Source organism: Pristiophorus japonicus, chromosome 13 (assembly GCF_044704955.1).
Source record: "Pristiophorus japonicus isolate sPriJap1 chromosome 13, sPriJap1.hap1, whole genome shotgun sequence".
Classification (NCBI taxonomy): Eukaryota; Metazoa; Chordata; class Chondrichthyes; family Pristiophoridae; genus Pristiophorus; species Pristiophorus japonicus.
Genome location: NC_091989.1, coordinates 68,108,243 through 68,128,954, shown reverse-complemented (window position 1 = coordinate 68,128,954; position 20,712 = coordinate 68,108,243). Strand labels below are relative to the sequence as shown.

The 20,712-nt window shown below is 41.1% G+C and overlaps 1 protein-coding gene across 6 annotated transcripts in view; it reads left to right on the top strand.

Annotated features, from left to right (window-relative positions):
- The window catches only part of c2cd5 (C2 calcium dependent domain containing 5), a 106,769-nt gene that overhangs the window by 48,718 nt on the left and 37,339 nt on the right, over window positions 1-20,712 (top strand). For 5 of the 6 annotated variants that reach the window (XM_070897604.1, XM_070897603.1, XM_070897608.1 and 2 more), the window contains 5 exons: window positions 11,014-11,128; window positions 15,897-16,085; window positions 16,860-17,051; window positions 17,471-17,657; window positions 19,856-20,020. In XM_070897604.1, coding sequence (XP_070753705.1) covers window positions 11,014-11,128; window positions 15,897-16,085; window positions 16,860-17,051; window positions 17,471-17,657; window positions 19,856-20,020 — 848 coding nt within the window. The remainder of the gene's footprint in view (window positions 1-11,013; window positions 11,129-15,896; window positions 16,086-16,859; window positions 17,052-17,470; window positions 17,658-19,855; window positions 20,021-20,712) is intronic. The other variant, XM_070897605.1, reaches the window with a different exon arrangement.

Sequence of the window (20,712 nt, the reverse complement as noted above, 5' to 3'; positions counted from 1 at the left end):
TTGGGTGCGGTTATGTGCTATAGGCCAAACATTAGACCCTTGGAGCCAGCAGACAGACATTCATCCCATCAGTCTGGGCAGGATTTAAGCCCAGGTCCCAAAGATGAAAGGCCAGTGTCTAACCCACGATGTAGCAGTATTCTCTTCTGTCCAATTCTTTCCTTCAGCCCTAATCACACTGAAATTAGCAACAGGTTAGAGTGATCAAATTTAGTTAGATTTTTTTTTAAAACTGTAATTAGTTCTTCCCGCCATAGCTTTTTTTGATTCAAAACACTTTGGTTGTATCGCAGTAGCACAGCCAATGCCTGGGATTAGCAATTTAGCACAGCAGTTAAGGTGTGCTGGGACGGTCTGGTACACTCTTAGGTTCTTGCATTTTAAGCTGTAGCACCCGTATGCATCTTTGCCCGGGCAAAAGTGCCTCACATGGAGATTGGACAAGAGGAACGTGGGCATGGTGGTGATAACTGGTGTGCATGTGTTCGAGTGGCACAGTAAATAGTGCAGATGAGAGCAGAAAGCTCCAAGTAGATGAATTTAAGTTACAGATCAGCCATGATCGAGTTGAATGGCAGAACAAGCTCGAGGGGCTGAGTGGCTTGCTCCCATAGCAATAGATGCAGGCCATTCAGCCCCTTGAGCTTGTTCCACCGTTCAACTAGATCACAGCTGATCTGTGCCCCAGGCCTGTTTACCTGGCTTTGCTCCATATTCCTAACACCCTTACCTAACCAAAATCTATATATCTTGGTTTTGAATTTTTCAATTGATCTCCAGCCTCAACAGCTTTTGGGAGGGGGTTCCAGATTTCCACTACCCTTTGTGTGAAGAAGTGCTTACTGACATCAGCTCTGATCAGCCTGGCTCTAATTTAAAGTTTCTGCTCCCTTGCACCAGAGGCAAACACACACTAAAAGGAATGGCAGCAAGGACTGAAAGGAGGGGAGGAAAAATGGAATGACTGAAATTAGGAGAAGAATCAAATCAATTGTGGAAAAATTGAAACTGGGGAGGGTGGGGGCGGGGAGGCACAAAGAAGAGCGTGCAAGAGATTGTGCATAGAATGTACAGCACAGAAACAGGCCATTCAGTCCAACTAGTCCATGCCGGTGTCCACACGAGCCTCCTCCCAACCTCCTTCATCTAACCCTGTCAGCATAACCTATTCCTTTCTCCCTCATGTTTATCTAGCTTCCCCTTAAATTCATCTGTACTATTCGCCTTAACTACTCCTTGTGGTGGTGAGTTCCACATTCTTGCCACTCTCTCTATATATAAATATATCTATCCTCAATTCCCTATTGGATTTATTAGTGACTATCTTATATTTGTTTTGGTCTCTTTCGCAAGTGCAAACATCTTCATAGAGTCATACAATAGGACAGCACAGAAAGAGGTGATTTGGCCCATCACCTCTTTCATCGAGCAATCCAGTTAGTCCCACTCCCCTGTTCTCTCCCCATGTCCCTGCAATTTTTTCTCCCAAGTATTCATCCAATTCCCTTTTTGAAAGCTACAATTGAATCTGTATCTATTACCCTATCAGGCCGTGCATTCCAAATCCAAACCATTCGTGTAAAAAAGGTTTTTCCTCATGTCGCCTCTGGTTCTTTTGCCAGCCATTGGAAACAGTCTCGTAATTTACTCTATCTAAACCGTTCATGATATAAAACACCTGTATCAAATCTTCTCTGCTCCAAGGAGAACAACCCAGCTTCTCTAGTCTCATCCCCGAAACAATTTTAGTAAATCTCTTCTGTACCCTCTCCAAAGCCCCCACATCTTTCATAAAGTGTGGTGCCTAGAATTTGACACAATACTCCAGCTGGAGCTGAACCTGTGCTTTATATAGGTTTAGTATAACGTCCTGGCTTTTGCGCACTCTGCCTCTAAGATTATGGAAGATTGTGATCGAGGTCTTTACGTTCACCCTATCAGATTACCCCTCAGCCTTCTTTTTAAAGAAAAGAGCCCCAGCTTATTCAATCTTTCCTGATCGTTATAACCTTACAATTCTGGTACCATCCTTGGAAATCCTTTTTTCACCACCTCTAGTGCCTCGATATCCCTTTTATAATATGGAGACAGAAATTGTGCACAGCACTCCCAAGTGTGGTCTAACCAAGGTTCTGTACAAGTTTAGCATTACTTCTATACTTTTCAATTCTATTCCTCTAGAAATTAACCAAATGTTTACTTTTTTTTTATTGGCCTTGTTAATTGTGTCACAATTTCAATGATTTGTGTATCTGTATCCCTAGATCCCTTTGCTCCTCTACTCCATTTAAACTCGAAGGAGTGCGTGGGTCTCCTTATGCTTCCTACCAAAATGCACCACCTCACAGTTATCTGTATTGAATATTGAGACTGAGGTAGAAGTGGGACATGGGGAAGATTGCCTGCGAAAGCCCCGAGTGCAGGGAAGAGAGTGTGTCTGAGATCCCTGGGTATGGGAGAAGAACAGAGCAGCCCAAAAGGAAACAAATCACTTGCAAAAAGACCAAAGTGCCCGGCATCAGAACACCGAGAGAGACACCTGGAGTGAGAGCGAGGAAAACCGCCCGAGCTACCCTCGATTTCCTGCAAACAGCTGGATAGGTGATGAAAAGAAAACTTAAAGCTAAGAAAGGACACAAAAACAAATAGAATGGGGAAAACAAAATAGAAGTGGAGGAGGAGAGGGGGTGGAAAACAAATGAACGAGGAGCGAGAGATTTTTTTTTTGTGGACCTACTTAAGAGGCTGTTTCACCCGCACACAAATATTTGAGAACTGTTGAATCAGATGATTTCCTTTTCAAATTTGATCAGAAAGACAATTGGCCTGAGTGAGCCTTGAATGAAGATGTGGGCAGATTCCAGTGTCCCTACCATCACCAAAACATTTACTCTATTTTTTTTGTTTTTATTACTTCAATATTGCCTGGTAAATGATATTTTAAAAAAATAAATAAAACTAATTTTCTTATATTCTGGTTTGGGTATTTCCAGTAACATGTTAATGCTGTTTTAAAAAAATATATTCTTTGATGTTGCGTACATTCGCCATGCTTTTACAAGGATGTCAAGATCATTACTTTAACCATTTCAGTGAGCTGCCATGGTTTTCTGTCTGTTTTGTCCCGTTCAGTGAAGCATGCCTCAACATGCATAGTATTTTTTGACGATTGTTCACCGAGAGTTCCTGTTGTATTGCCATTATTTTTTCTATTTTTTTTAACATTTTTTTGCTTCAGCTGTAAGTATTTCCAAGACTTGTGTATTGTTGAACTCGTGCTTGGTGCTTGGCATCATGCATCCTAAATTATTACCTATTCAGTTTCAAGCTTAATTTGTGTGAATTTGTACTTGCATGCCCACTTGAAACTTTATACCTAGAACTATAAAAGGGCTGCTGTTTCTAAGTATTTATTTTTTGAATTTGCACTTTTTTCATTTTTCGTGGCAGAGTGCACATTTTGTTTTATTGCATTTTAATACCTTTCTGACGATTGCGTCTTTGTTGAAAACTGTAGCATTTAAATCCCAACTCCCGACGCAATGAATCAACTAAGATTTTTCTCGTGTTCCCACACGTTATGTTCTTTTCTCTTCACTATTGCATAATTTTGCAGAATGCTATCTGAGAAAAAATGTGCTGAAGTTCACGAAGGGGTTGCATAATTCAAGTTGCATTTTGCTCTTTTAGGAATCTAATGGTTTACTCTCCCACATAGGTAATAAGAGCTGACTAGGATCAGTCGATTTTATATTTGAATAAAAATGATTCGTTTCTGAATATGATTGGACATTTTTCTGTGTAAGGTACACTGGTGCAGGCAGCTAGGGTGACATCATCATCACGTTGCAATGGTGAGGTCACAAGCACCACCATGCAGTCGAAAATAACGAAACCATTTGTTTTCCTATTGGAATTAAAAACTGCGCTCAGGAATACATTCATTATTTTGGAAGCATGTTAATATTTTCGTAAAGGAAGTTAGTAAGTTTAATGCATGGAGCATATTGTTTAAAAGCATAAGTATTTTAAACACTTAATCTTGATGTTTGAGGCATTTGTGAATGTTTGCTCAAGAAAAGGATCAATATGTATAAATATGTTAAGTTATATATGTTTTTTTGGTTCACTTATGTAAAGAGGTTCAACCCCAATTTCCCTACTTTCTATATTTCTTGGATCACCTTATCCCTAATCATTCTCTTTCCAACAACTTGCATTTATATAGTGCCTTCAGTGCAATAAAATCCGTGGATACACGTAGCAGTAACCACACTGGTCTCCATTGTCCTTCTAACTGTTCACATTTAGCTAGAATGAACTTCAGTTGTCATATCGTCAAAGGTACCTTAGATTCTGCTGTAGATTGTTATTTAAATATTAATACACATTGATAATCTGCAGCACCCTCATTTTGATGGATATAATAAGACTCTTCCTCAAGCTGTACAATGACAGATGTCACTGCTTCACATCACTGTACCTAACTTTGAAGCCAGTAAGACAGAGAAGACACCGACGACTTACTTTTATTTAACAAAGTAGTTTGAAAAACACCCGTGGGAGGAATTATGGTGTTTAGAAATTACTGTTAAAAATTGATGATTACATTTTATTTAATATATGAAACCTAATCTTCAGTAAATGGGAATTAGTTTTTTGCCTCCATGTTCCAGTTCATTCAAAATGGTACTTGAGTTGATTAGCTAAAAAATCTTATCTTTTTGATTAAAACTGTAAAATTACCTTTTTTAAATATAGATAAAAATGTCAAAGCAAAAGGATATTTGGGTTATATTTTGGATTATTCCAAGACGCATTGTCTAAATTAAGTTGCGCATAGAGATGTAAATGTGAGGGATTAGCCTATAGTTTCGAATAAAAATAATGGAATAGAATTGTGTGTCTGGTTCATGTTTGTATACAACTTCAGTATATCTAAATAATTATCTTTTAATTACAATGAATATTATCTACCATCCAAAGTCCCATTGAAGAGACTTAAGCTCATAATCTAGGTTGATACTCCAGTGCAGTTCTGAGGAAGTAGGTGCTGTCGTTCGGATAAAATGTTAAACCGCCTGGCTACTCGGGTGGGCATAAAAGATCAGGTGGTACTATTGGAAGAAGGAACCGGTGAGTGCTCCCTCAACCCACATCGCAGAAGCAGAATCTAGTCCTTTATCTCATTATTTGTGAAACCCTGCTGTGAAGTGTTTTTGGAGGTCCTGAGGTTGTGAAAGGCGCTATGTGAATGCAAGTTCTTTATAACTAATCATTTTGAAAAATTCTTGTGTTTCATGTGAAAATCATGTCTGAAATTTTCTTTTAACCTGATGATGGACAAGAATGTAAAAATATATTTCAGTACATGAATTGGAAACTTTTAATAGTTTTAATTGTTGGGAACTGTAATCTATTTTAATGCTTGATGCTAATGCTGTTGTTTAGTTCAATGGAAGCCTCAAAATGATTTACACGTAAAAATAAACAGAATCCGTGCAGCTGCGGACTGAGTAATTATTTATTGTAATTGTATTATTTTATGTACTTAGAATTTAACCAATATGTCTATCAACCTAGGATTGTAAAAGAAAAAAACTGAACACTGCTGCTAAACACGTGCTGCTAGTAATACCATTGGAGGATGCTTCAGTTTTAAAACTCATGCTGAATTTGGAAGTAATACCTTTTAAACCCAATGGGTGGAGAGTATATTTTTTTTCTTTAAAAAGATTATTAGATCTATTTTTGGTGAAGCAGAGGTGATTCAAAGGTGATTTGACGGAGGTTTTTATAGTTGAGAGCTTGGGACAGAATTGGTCGAAACAGTGGTTGTGGGGTCTAGAACAAGGGAACATGGATATAAGATTAAATCTAAGAAATGTAGGACAGAGAGCTAACTTTTTTTGCATAGGATGGTGAGGATGTGGAATGCACTACCAGTGTTAGTGATTGAAACAGAGAGACCATGGCAACATTTAAGAATAAGTTAGATCGGTGGTTGAAGGAAAGGAGCCTAAAAGGGATAAGGAAACCGAGCAGGCACATGAGATTAGGACTCCTACTTATGTGAAGGATTATAACCAACACAACTTGCTGGGCTGAACAGTCAGTATCGTGTTGTCATTTCTATGCATCCAGTGAAGTTTGCAGTCTCTGATGTGATGGGGATATTTCAGCATACTAATCTAAGTGAAATCTAAACTGACATGGAATTTAATATTTTTCATTGACTAAGTGCATGCATTTTATCATGTGTGTTTCTAATTGTATTTTAAATTCTCATTGGCGCTGTTGGATATATTGTAGTGTAGTTGATAGATATTCAATGACATTCTAGCAAGGCATTGCCTCTGGTTCCGAAATACATTTGTGAATGTGTAACAACAACAACTTGTATTTATATAGCACCTTTAATGTAATGAAATGTCCCAAGGCGCTTCACAGGAGTATTATGCAATAAAAATTTTGACACCGAGCCGCATAAGTAGAAATTAGCGCAAATTTGATCAAAGAGTATATTTTAAGGAGCGTCTTGAAGGAGGAAAGAGGCGGAGAGGTTTAGGCAGGGAGTTTCAGAACTTGGGGCCGAGGCAACTGAAGGCATGGCCATCAATGGTTGACAATTATGGTTGACCAACGGTTAAAATCAGGAATGCTCAGGAGGGCAAAATTAGAAGAGTGCAGCCATCTCTGAAGAATTGTGGGGCTGGAGGAGTTTAGAGATAGGGAGGGACGAGGCCATGGAGGGATTTGAAAATAAGGATGAGAATTTTGAAATCGAGGCATTGCTTAACCGGAAGCCAATGGGCAAGCTCAGGAATGATGGGTGAGCGGGACTTGGTGCAAGTTAGGACACGGGCAACCGAGTTTTGGATCACCTCTAGTTTACGTAGGGTAGAATGTGGGGGGCCAGCCAGGAGTGCGTTGGAATAGTCAAGTCTAGAGGTAACAAAGACGTGGATGAGGGTTTCAGCAGTGGATGAGCTGAGGCAAGGGCGGAGACGGGTGATGATACGGAGGTGGAAATAGGCGGTCTTAGTTATGCTGTGGACATGTGGTCGAAAGCTCATTTCAGGGTCAAATATGACACCAAGGTTGCCAACAGTCTGGTTCAACCTCAGACCGGAATTGGGGAGAGTGACTAACTGAGTGTGCTGTTCTAACTACATCAATTTATATTGATTTGGATTAATTAGGTTTATATTGCTATTAACACATTTCTAGTCTTTTGGCAGTGGTGGGGGTGGAGGGGAGAGAGAGAGAGAGAGAGAGAACTAGAAGAAGTACTGTTTTTCAGATTTTAATGATTACAGAAATGTATTCGTAATAAAGGGTATAACTTTTTGTAAGGATATTTATGCAGTTTTAAATTACCATAACATGCTCTTTTACGACTCTGTCTTGACTCTTAAGCATCAGATGATTTTTTTTCATCAGTTGTGGTGCACAATCTGTAACAGTTTACAGCTGTAGCAGAGGAATTCCTTGCACCAAGCAAAGCAAATAGGAGGAAGAATACCGAGATGAAGGTGCAGTTGACGTTATGTATATGGACTTCCAAATAAGAACATAAGAATTAGGAATAGGAGTAGGCCATCTAGCCCCTCGAACCTGCTCCGCCATTCAACAAGATCATGGCTGATCTGGCCGTGGACTCAGTTCCACTTACCCGCCTGCTCCCCATAACCCTTAATTCCCTTATTGGTTAAAAATCTATCTATCTGTGACTTGAATACATTCAATGAGCTAGCCTCAACTGCTTCCTTGGGCAGAAAATTCCACAGATTCGCAACCCTCTGGGAGAAGAAATTCCTTCTCAACTCGGTTTTTAAATTGTCTCCCCCGTATTTTGAGGCTGTGCCCCCTAGTTCTAGTCTCTCCGACCAATGGAAACAACCTCTCTGCCTCTATCTTGTCTATCCCTTTCATTATTTTAAATGTTTCGATAAGATCACCCCTCATCCTTCTGAACTCCAACGAGTAAAGACCCAGTCTACTCAATCTATCATCATAAGGTAACCCCCTCATCTCCGGAATCAGCCTAGTGAATCGTCTCTGTACCCCCTCCAAAGCTAGTATATCCTTCCTTAAGTAAGGTGACCAAAACTGCACGCAGTACTCCAGGTGCGGCCTCACCAATACCCTATACAGTTGCAGAAGGACCTCCCTGCTTTTGTACTCCATCCCTCTCGCAATGAAGGCCAACATTCCATTCGCCTTCCTGATTACCTGTTGCACCTGCAAACTAACTTTTTGGGATTTATGCACAAGAACCCCCAGATCCCTCTGCACTGCAGCATGTTGTAATTTCTCCCCATTCAAATAATAATCCCTTTTACTGTTTTTTTTTTTCCCCCAAGGTGGATGACCTCACATTTTCCGACATTGTATTCCATCTGCCAAACCTTAGCCCATTCGCTTAACATATCTAAATCTAAAGGGGTTTGATAATGTTTCATATAATAGATGTGTTAGCAAAATTGAAGCCCATGGGATTAAAGGGACAGTAGCAGCATGGATACAAAATTGGCTAAGGGACAGAAAACAGAGTAATGGTGAACAGTTATTTATCAGACTGGAGGAAAGTATACAGTGGTGTCTCCTAGGGGTTGGTCTTCGGGCCACTACTCTTTTTGACATATATTAATGACCCGGACTTGGGAGTGAAGAGCATAATTTCAAAATTTGCAGATGACACAAGAAAACAGTAGCAGACTTTAGGATTTTATACAGATTGGTGAAATGGACAGATGCAATTTAATGCAGAGAAATGTGAAGTGATGCCGTTTGGAAGGAAGAATGAAAAGACAATATAAGTGAAATGGTACAATTTTAAAGTGGGTGCAGGAACAGAGAGACCTGAGGGTTCAGCTGGCAGGATACATTGAGAAGGCTGTTAAAAATGAATATGGGATCCCGGGCTTTCTAAATAGAGCATACCGTACAAAAGCAAGGAAGTTATGCTAAACCTTTATAAATCACCACTTAGTCCTCAACTGAAGTATTGTGTGTAATTCTGGGCACTAAGTTTTAGGAATTCTGTCAAGGCCTTGGAAAGGGTGCAGAGGAGATTTATCAGAATGGTACCGGGGATGAGGGACTTCAGTTTTGTAGAGAGACTGGAGAAGCTGGGATTGTTCTCCTTTAGAGCTGAGATGGTGAAGAGGTTATTTAATAAGGTATTCAATACTATCAAGGGTTTTGATAGAGTAGATAGGAACAAACTGTTTCCACTTGCAGGAGTGTCTGTAACCAAAGGTACAGATTTAAGATCATTCGCAAAAGAACCGGAGGGGGGAGAGAGGAAATGCAAATTATTTTTACGCAGCGAGTTCTGATGATCTGGAGTGGACTACCTAAAAGGGCGGTGGAAGCAGATTCAGTAATAACTTTCAAAAGGAAATTGGATAAACTTAAAAACGAGAAATTTGCAGGTCTGTGGGGAAAGAGCAGATGAGTGGGACTAATTAGATAACTCTTTCAAAAAGCCAGCACAGGCACGGTGGGTCAAATGGCCTCTAGTGCTGTGTGATTCTGTGAAGTGCCTTGTTACAGATTCTCATGTATGATTGAACACTGGTGATCTTTATATTTATTGGTAAAAATAGCTGAAAGTTGTTTAAATTTCATATTTTATGAGTTGCCAAAGAGCAATAAGTCATTAATATAAATGTTGCCGAAGTTCAATGCACTCTTGCTAATCATAGATAAAGTAGAGCCCGACAGTGATATCTGCTTTGTCATACTTGCTAGCCAATCATGATTTTCAATTTTTGGGGGCAAGGCAATTACCGTGACTTCAAGCAGCTGCATCTTAATTTTATTTTTATCAGTTTGATAAAATTTGTATGAAGCTTTTTCTTCAAAGCAAGTGGTTTGAAATATCTGGTTCTCCTGACATTCAGTGGCATCAAAAATATCTCTGCGCTCCTCACTGAACAAGGCAAACATTTTTGGACCAGATGTTCTGTATGGTAGCTGAGCATGGCAGCAAGAAGCATGACTCTGACAAGTTTAGTCTCATCTTGGTTCCACCAATACGCGGTGTCCCATTCTGCCCGTGGCACCTGGTCAGACTTTGGTTCTTTAGAAGTTGCCCGATATGCTTTTCTAGCAGATAATTCTGAATTTGTTCCAGTAATTTTCAGCAGTCAGAATGTTCTTAAACCAATAATAAGTAATTGAAGTGTCTTTCTGATGACAAATGGTATAATTTAAAAGCTATATAAATATATATTTATTTATTAATTAATTCATTCACGGAATGTAGGCATCACTGGCAAAGTCAACATTTATTGCCCGTCCCCAGTTGCACTTGAGAAGGTGGTGGTGAGCCGTGATCTTGAACCGCTGCAGTCCGTGTGGTGAAGGTGCTCCCACAGTGCTGTTAGGGAGGGAGTTCCAGGATTTTGACACAGTGACGATGAAGGATAATTTAAGTGAAATCTTCAACATTATTTTAAAAATAATTCTCAGGATGTGGACATTGTTGGCAAGGCCTGCATTTATTGCCCATCCCTGGTTGCCCTGAGAACATGGTGATGGACCACCTTCTTGAACTGTTGGCAGTTTGATACAACTGAGTAGCTCACTCGGCCACTTCAGCGGGCAGTTGAGAGTCAACCACATTGGGGTGGAACTGGAGTCACATATAGACCACACTGGGTAAGGACAACAGGTGTCCTTCCCTAAAGGACATTAGTGAACCAGTTAATTTTTAACGACAATTCAACAGCTTCATGGTCGCTTTTAGTGATGCCAGCTTTTTTTTAATACTCTGTCACCAGAAAGCTATATTTTACTGGAGCATATATCTTGTTCTGTTCGGGGAGTGTTGTTCATACTGCTGTGCAACCATTTCTTCAGTTTTTATGGATGTGAAAACTTGTCAATGTCACAGAAGATGAGGGAATGGAATTCTTCAGAGATTAGTGTGGTTATATCTTGTGTTACATTAATAATCTTTACTTGTCCATTTGATTTCTTCTTTTTGCTTCCCCTACTTAGATGAACCTGAAACTCGTGATGCTTGGTGGGCGGAAATCCGGCAGGAAATCAAGTCACATGGCAAAGCTCTAGGATGCCATGCAGTAGTTGGATACAGTGAATCAACTAGCATCTGGTGAGCGCAATTTTTCTATGAAACGTTTATTGTGTGTCCTCTATATGGTGTAGGTATTTGGAAGCAGTATATTTTTGTACTATGCTATACATATTTTATAAACGCAGAAAGTTGTGGAGGCCAGTTTGTTAGATATATTCAAAAGGGAGTTAGATATGGCCCTTATGGCCAAAGGGATCAAGGGGTATGGAGAGAAAGCAGGAAAGGGGTACTGAGGTTGAATGATCAGCCATGATCTTATTGAATGGTGGTGCAGGTTCGAAGGGCCGAATGGCCTGCTCCTGCACCTAATTTCTATGTTTCTATTTTGTCTTGACAGCCAGTATTTTCACAGTTTAATATTTGGAATAAGTTTCAAAATCCAGAACTTAATATGTATGAATAGTGTGTGTGTATATATGCATATATATGCAATAGCTATGTAATTAATGGCGGAGATTTTCAAATGATGCAGTTTTGTGCAATGTTAGTTGCACATTAAAGGGGGAGAGAGATTGGGGGCTAGAATATTTTGTTTAAAATACTCTTCCTGCTTCAGTTCTATGCCCCCCCCCAAAAAGTTTCCATATATGGTATTGCGTAGTAAATTTGTTTACAATTGTTACGCTAGTTAAGATGGATGTTTTAAGTCTTGCCTTCCTTGCTCATTCATTTCGGTGTCATTCTACATAGGATCCCAGAACAGACTGATTCATTTGTAATGATCTGAGGCTAATTCACTACTTGCTGATCCCAGAACAAATGCTACCAACTGCTGGTCTCCTTGAGGGTCCAAAAAATTAGGAAATTTAGTGCAAAGTGCCATCAAACTACTTGTATTTATATAGCACTTTTAACATAGTAAAATGTCCCTAGGCACTTTACAGGAGGGCTATCGGGCAAAATTTGACACCGAGCCACATAAGGAGATATTACGATGGGTGATCAAAAGCTTGGTCAAAGATGTTGGTTTTAAGGAGGATCTTAAAGGAGGAGAGACAGGAAGAGAGGTTTCGGGAGGGAATTCCCCAACCTTGGGCCTCAGCAGCTGAAGGCGCGGCCACCAATGGTGGAGCGATTAAAATTAGGGATGCGCAGAATTGGAGGAGTGCAGAGATTTCGGAGCGTTGTCGGGCTGGAGGGGGTACCAGAGCTGGGGAGGGATTTGAAAACAAGGATGAGAATTTTAAAATCGAGGTGTTACCGGACAGGAAGCCAATGTAGGTCAGGGCGCACAGGATATATGGTACTTGGTGTGAGTTAGGATATGGGCAATGTTCCCTCTAATTTTTTGGGGGGCCGCACCCATTCAAAAATACGTGCATATGCGGCTTTTGCATTTAGAAGCTGGTGAACGAGTTGCGTGGGAACTCCATACAGCTGCTTAAAGGGAACATTGGATACGGGCAGCAGAGCTTTGGGTGAGCTCAAGTTTATGGAGGATGGGAGATGGAAAGTCAGCCAGGAGAGCAGTACAATAGTCAGGTCTTGATGTACCAAAGGCAGGAATGAGAGTTTCAGCAGTAGGGAAGCTGAGGCAGTCATGGAGACGGGTGAGGTGGAGGTAGGCAGTCTTAGTTCTAGTGGTTGAGGTCGGAAGCTCATCTCTGGTTCAAATCGGACACCACACCAGATGAAGTAGTACTCAATAAAATAATGGGACTAAAGGCAAACAAGTCCCCTGGACTTGATGGCTTACATCCTAGGGTCTTAAAAGAAATGGCTACAGAGATAGTGGATGCATTGGTTGTAATCTACCAAAATTCCCTGGATTCTAGGGCAGTCCCAGCGAATTGGAAAACTGCAAATGTAACGCCCCTATTTTAAAAAAAAAAAAAGAGGTAGACAAAAAGCAGGAAACTATCGACCAGTTGGCCGACCATCTGTTGGGAAAATGCTGGAGTCCATTATTAAGGAAGCAGTAGCCGGACATTTGGAAAAGCATAATTCAATCAAGCAGAGTCAGCATGGTTTTATGAAAAGGAAATCATGTTTGACAAATTTGCTGGAGCTCTTTGAGGATGTAACAAGCAGGAGGATAAGGGGGAACCAGTGGATGTGGTGTATTTGGATTTCCAGAAAGCATTTGATAAGGTGCCACCGAAAAGGTTACTGCACAAGATAAAAGTTCACGGGGTTGGGGTAATATATTAGCATGGATATAGGATTGGTTAACCAACAGAAAACAGAGTGGGGATAAATTGGTTATTTTCTGGTTGGCAAATAATGACTAGTGGAGTGCCACAGGGATCGGTGCTGGGTCTCAACTATTTACAATCTATATTAATGACTTGGATGAAGGGACCGAGTGTAATGTAGCCAAGTTTGCTGATGATACAAAGATGGGTGGGAAAGCAAATTGTGAGGAGGACACAAAAAATCTGCAAAGGGATATAGACAGGCTAAGTGAGTGGGCAAAAATTTGGCAGATGGAGTCTAATGTGGGAAAATGTGAAGTTATCCACTTTGGCAGAAAAAATAGAAAAGCAAATTATAATTTAAATGGAGAAAAATTGCAAAGTACAGAAGTACCTGGGGGTCCTTGTGCATGAAACACAAAAAGTTAGCATGCAGGTACAGCAAGTAATCAGGAAGGCAAATGGAATGTTGGCCTTTATTGCAAGGAGGATAGAATATAAAAGCAGAGAAGTCTTGCTACAACTGTACAGGGTATTGAGTACTGTGTACACTTTTGGTCTCCGTATTAAAGGAAGAATATACTTGCATTGGAGGCTGTTCAGAGAAGATTCACTAGGTTGATTCCGGAGATGAAGGGGTTGATGTATGAAGATAGGTTGAGCCTATACTCATTGGAGTTCAGAAGAATGAGAGGGGATCTTATCGAAACACATAAGATAATAAGGGGGCTCGACAAGGTGGATGCAGAGGGGATATTTCCACTCATAGGGGAAACTAAAATGAGGGGGCATAGTCTCAGAATAAGGGGCCGCCCATTTAAAACTGAGATGAGGAGGAATTTCTTCTCTGAGGGTTGTAAATCTGTGGAATTCTCTGCCCCAGGGAGCTGTGAAGACTGGGTCATGGAATATATTTAAGGTGGAGATAAAAAGATTTTTGAGCAATAAGGGTTATGGAGAGCGGTCAGGGAAGTGGAGCTGAGTCCATGATCAGATCAGCCATGATCTTATTAAATAGTGGAGCAGACTCGAGGGGCCAGGTGGCCTACTCCTGCTCCTATTATGTTCTTATGTATTCGGCAATTTCCAGGTAGAGGGACGGAGTTGGTGGCGGGGACAGAAGAAAATGGCTTTGGTCTTCCCACTATTTAGTTGGAGGAAATTTCTGCTCATCCAGTGCTGGATGTTGGCCAAGCAGCGTGTCCAATCAGGGGCAGTGGAGGAGTCGAGAGAGGTGGTGGTGAGGTGGAACTGGGTGTCTTGCATGTGAAATCTGACATGTTTTCAGATGATGTTGCCGAGGGGCAGCATGTAGATGAAAAAATGGAGGGGGCCAAGGATTGACCCTTGGGGGACTCGAGAGGTGGTGTGGGAGTGGGAAGAGAAGCTATTGAAGGTGATTGTCTGGCTACCACTGGATAGATAGAAATGGAACCAGGTGTTGGCAGTCCCACCCAGCTGGACGATGGAGGAGTGGCATTGGAGGAGGATGATGGGGTCAACCGTGTCAAAGGCTGCAGACCAGTTGAGAAGGATGAGGAGATTTAGTTTACCATGGTCACCGTCACATAGGATGTCAGTTGTGACTAGATAAGTATCATTTCAATGCTGTGGCAGGGCAGAAACCTGATTTGGAGAGGTTCAAACATGGAGTTGCGTGAAAGATGGGCACTGATTTAGGAGGTGACGATACGTTCAAGGACCTTGGAGAGGAAAGTGAGATTGGAGATGGGGCGGTAGTTTGCAAGGACAGAGAGGTCACGGGTGGGTTTTTTTTGTGGAAGGGGATGATGACTGCAGATTTGATGGGGAAGGGGACAGTACCTGCAGAGAAGAAACCGTTAACAATATCAGCTAACATGGGGTCCAGGAAGGGAAGTTGGGTGGTCAGCAGTTTGGTGGGAATAGGGACGAGGGAGCAAGAGGTGGGTCTCATGGATAAACTGAGCTTTGAGAGGACATGAGGAGAGTTAGTGAAACTCGAGAAAGATGCCAGTTATGGGGCGGGGCAGGAGGGAACCTTAGGGGACATTTGGTTTGTTTGGCTAGGGGAAGGGAAGGAAGTGGTAGAGGCAGCTGAATGGATGGTCTCGATCTTGGCAACAAAACGTCCATAAGCTCCTTGCACTTAAGAGGCGAGGGAGGAGGGAGCAGAGGCAGGGTTTAAGAAGACTGTTTGTAGTGAAAAGAAGCAGCCGGGGGTTATATTTTGGAGTAGTGAGCAGTTTTGACAGAAGACAGTGGGACCCAATAGTATTTTATGTGGTCCAGCCAGATCTGGCAATGAATGTTCAATGTTCAAATCTGCTCCCCCTGGACTTAAGAGAGCGGAGATGGGGGCTGCAGCAGAGGGAACAACCAGGGAATTGAAGAGAAGCTCGCCACTGTCAGATTAAGTTGCCCATAGATATAAAATGGTGGTAATAGCCAACTGAAATATGGACAATTTTTTCCACGTTGCCTTTAATGGCATTTTTGCACAACCTTTTCACCATTATTAAGCTATGCATTTATACATGTCCTTCTGTGTCACAGCATGCAAAACAGTGTTATGATTATCTTGGATTTGAAAATGAATACTTTTTTTTTCCTGCGCTTTCCTTTGTTTGATGCAACGTCCAAATAATTTTCCATTAATTTATTTTCCACAGTGAGGAAGTCTGTATCTTGTCTGCTTCAGGCACTGCGGCTGTACTGAATCCAAAGATGCTTCAAGACTGCAGTATGGAAGGCTGCAGTGAACACAGGTTGTCAAGGCAGCCTAGCTTCTTTTCCACAGGGTCAGAGAAGGGAGAGTTTGATTTTTTTCTTCAGTGCCAGGATAGTGCTTCTATATTAGGGTAGGTTAAACTATTACAGTGGAGGGGGCAGGTCCAAACAATTCATTTCGTTCTACTAACAAAAGTTTGAAATTTGGCATCGAATTTGGCAAGAAATTGAAATGCTGCTGTTGTGTTACCTAACAGCTTGCATCAAGGTAACTATCTAAAATACTAACCATATTTAATTCTCTAATATCGCTTGCTGATTTTCCACTTTGCAACTGGAGAAAATGTCTTGCGTTTCATGTGATTTTGATTAAAGATTCAGGAAAGTGAAACTGAAGTGTGATTTCAATTATGAATTGGCAAAGATCATGCTTGTTTATGTAAGCGACCAGTATAATGCTTGGTTTAGCCCCTTCTCTTCTGAATGTCCCACAGTAACAAGCCAAATTTACCTGTTTAGAGCACTATATAATTTTTGAAAAGCCAAGTGGAGTTCTAATTTCTTTCAGAATACAATTCTGTCGATACAGCTATGACAGAATTTTTTGGAATGTACATATTACTGCACAAAATATGCTTTATCTTTGTGGATTGTTGCAGCGGGAAATGTCTCTTGAACAGGTTAATAAGATTAACAGTTGATCTTTTCTTTTGAGCCGCAGGAAGTTAGCAGCAAAATGAGGGTGAATTATTTTATTTAAAAGGCACAAGAGAAGCAGTTGTATTAACTAGTTTGTAAACCCTTAAAGGAACTGAGTATGCTCTTTTCCAAATGCTTGCAAAAGTTAATTGTGTTCAGTTATTTGAAGGTTAAAGATCTTATTAGAACATGTCTCCTTTTTCCAGATTGGATGATCCATTATCTCTGGGCTGCAATTTCTGTCACATTCCTTATGATGAGTTAAATATGCCTTTCCCTGCACACCTTACATATTGTTATGTTTGTCGGAAGCAGAAAGTTCCAGATGTTCTCTTCACCACAATCGAACCTCCCTTAGAAGCGGCAGTAACTGGAAAAGGCTGCTTAATTCAGGCTAGGTAATGTGCTCTTTGTGCTTGGATCTTTTTGACCTGATTACGGCTTGGGGAACAGCATAAGAACAGAAGAAATAGGAGCAGGAGTAGGCCATTTAGCCTCTTGAGCCTGCTTCACCATTCAATACGATCATGGCTGATCTGATCTTGCCTCAACTCCACTTCCCTGCCCGCTCCCCATAACCCTCGACTCCCTTATTGTTCAAAAGTCTGTCTATCTCCACCTTAAATATATTCAATGACCCAGCCTTCACAGCTCTCTGGGGTAGAGAATTCCACAGATCCACAACCCTCAGAGAAGAAATTCCTCCTCATCTCCATTTTGAATGGGCGACCCCTTATTCTGAAACTATGCCCCCATGTTCTAGATTGCTAAGAATAAGATGTAAGGTGTGCTGACATCTGTTTTCTCGGTGATGTAGGCTGTGTCGTCAGAAGAAGAAAACACAGGGCGAGGCCAATGCCACAGCAATAAGCAATCTGCTGCCATTCATGGAGTATGAACTTCACACCCAGCTGATGAATAAACTTAAACTAAGAGCAATGAATGCACTCTTTGGGCTCAGGATTCAGATTACAGTTGGTGAAAACATGTTGCTGGGCCTTGCTGTGAGTAACTGTTTCACTGAATCTAACAGAACACTGTTCGCCCCCTAGCACAGATCAACATTAAAATATTATATATTTCATTAAGCCGGGATTAATTCCACGAATGCCCACAACTTTTAAAAAGTCTGAAATGAAGTTCCGCATTCACTTATTTGATGGGTTTAAAGCCTACCTTTTGTTATGCTTTTAAAGAATTTATAAACTGAAGTAAAATTCTGTTACAAATTTCCATGACATAATATTAGGATAATAAAGAATAGCTACTAGAAAGAGATAGTTCAGAGCAGGCAGGAGCAGGACGTTTCCATTGATTGAGGGTCCAGAACAATGAGGCATAAAATATAAAGACAATATACTGCGCTTGCTGGAAATCTGAAATAAAAACAGAAAATGCTGGAAATACTCGGGCAGCATCTGTGGAGAGAGACACGGAGTTAATGTTTCGGGTTAATGACCCTTTGTCAGAACTGGAAGAACTTTGAAGCAAGTACAGAGGCAGGGAAAGGGGAATGGGGAGGAAAGAACAAAAGGGAAGGTCTGTGATAGAATAGAAGTCAGGAGAGATTAAATGACAAAAGGGATGATGGGGCAAGGCCAAAAGGGATGTTAATGGGACAAGTAAAGAAACAAAAGATGGGTCTAGAGGAGCTGTAAATGACAACAGAATTATTACCAGCACCTCCTGTCTGAAAAAATGGGGGCAGTGTTTATGGTCTGAAACTGTTGAACTCGATGTTGAGTCCGGAAGGCTGTAAAGTGCCTAGTGCCTAATGAGGTGCTGTTCCTCGAGCTTCTATTGAGCTTCATTCGTAGGAGGCAGAGGTCAGAGTGGGAGTGGGACGGAAATTAAAATGCGAAGCGACCGGTAGCTCAGGATCACCCTTGCGGACTGAACGGAATTGTTCAGCAAAACGATCACGTAATTTGGTTTGGTCTCCCCAATATAGAGGAGCCTGCATCATGAGCAGCGAATACAGTATACTCTATTGAAAGAAGTACAAGTAAATCGCTGTTTCACCTGGAAGGATTGTTTGGGGCCTTGGACAGTAAATAGGCAGGTTATTGCATCTCCTGCGCATACATGGGAAGGTGAGTGGGTATTGGGGATGTTAGGAGAGTGGATCAGGGTGTTTGAGGGAATTGTCCCTTCGGAATGCTGGGAGGGGAGGGGTGGATGTGTTTAGTGGAGGAATCACACTGGCAGAGGAGGATCCGTTGAATGTGGAGGCTGGTGGCGTGCAGGACAAGGGGAACCCTATCGTGGTTCTGCAAAATTGATGCAATTTTTCAGTTTGGGGCAGGAACAGGAAGCAGCACCGATGCAGTTATCAATGTACCGAAAAACGACCTGAGAGATGAGGACTGGAACAAAGAATGTTCCGCGTATCCCACAAAAAGACAGACAAAGCCAGGACCTATGCCGGTTTCCATAGCGACAGCTTTTATTTTCAGGAAGTGAGAGGAATCGAAGGAGAAGTTGTTCAATGTAAGAACAAGTTCAGCCAGGTGGCGGAGGAGGAGGAGGAGGAGGAGGAGGAGGATGGTGGTGGATGGGGACTGATTGTGAATCCATTCAAGGAAGAAGCGGAGGGTCCACAGGCTGTCCAAGTGGGGGTGTAGAGGGACTGGAAGCCCATGGTGAAAAGGAGACAATTAGGGCCAAGAAACTAGAAACTGTTAAAGTGGCACGGAGGTTGTCGGAAGGGTCGCGGATGTAGGTCGGAAGAGACTGGACAAAATAGAGTTGAGATGGGAAGGAATAAGGCATAAATGTAAGATTAAATGCAAGAGATTTAGGGCAAAGTGTCGAGAACATTTTTTGCATTGAGAGTGACGAGGCAGTGGAATACACTACCAATATTAGTGATTGAAGCAGACCATATCGACATTTAAGAACGGTAAGGTGCGATAGACAGATGAAGGACAGAGGAATAAAAAGATAATGGGAACAGAGCGAGCATGTACAATTGGGACTAATGATGTGGAGCATAACATGGACTGTCTGAGCTGCCTGTTTTGGTGTCACAAGTTCAGCGTCAAAGGGCTCTTAATCGATAATATATCAAAGTCTTAAATCTGTGCACACTGCCCATTAACTTTTTCCATTTTCAATCCCTTTGTCCATATTTATAATGGAAACTGCCATTACATTTTATGATTTAATGTTTTTTCTTGTTTTTTTTTTGTCTTTCTTCTAGTCTGCAACTGGTCTATATCTGACTGCACTGCCCTCTCCAGGTGGTATACAGGTTACAGGGAAGACTCCAAGTGACTCTTCTTATGAACAACATATATCAAATATGCAGAAAAAGATTAATGATATGATCATAAAGAACAGGGAGATTTATGAGATAAATCCTCCAGTAAGTACAAGCATGTTTGTGTGTGATTTAATGTAAACCAAAGGAAAGTATCAGTAGACTTTGTGTGGGGCTTGTTTATTTTTGATAAGCTGACTTGATTCCAGGCCATGGGGATGAGTTGCATAGTCATATATTCAAGGGTGAGCCTCCCTTTTATAGTGAAGCATTTCACAATAAGAATCTTTATCTGCATAACAAAACAATTATAAGAATTTAATGACATATTCCAACGTTCAGGGCTTGTCATCTGAAATTGAAGACCTTCGACATACCCAAGATCAAAAATATGAGGATGACTGAATAGTGGAGCAACAGTAAAGGCCATAGCTTCCCAGCCGGGAGGTTAAAAATTCATGTAGATGGTCAACAGTGTGACTTCCAGTAAAAATGTCAGTCAAAATGTTATATTTTAGCTCAGTTTAAATTGTATGCTAATTAAAAAAATAGGGTTTAAAAAAAAAAACTTGAAGTAGACACAAAATCTAACGCTGCTGCAATGTGTTGCTGTGGAATTGATTATTGTAGTCTGGTCAGCAGTGGCTGCATAGCTAGATAATATGTGGTTAGCATGGATTATTTGCATGACGAAGACCATTTCTTCACACAAAAGGTTAATAGAAATCTGGAACTCTCCCTGCCAAAGGTTTGTGGATGCTTGAAATCAGTTGAAGCTTTCAGGAATGAGGTTGATA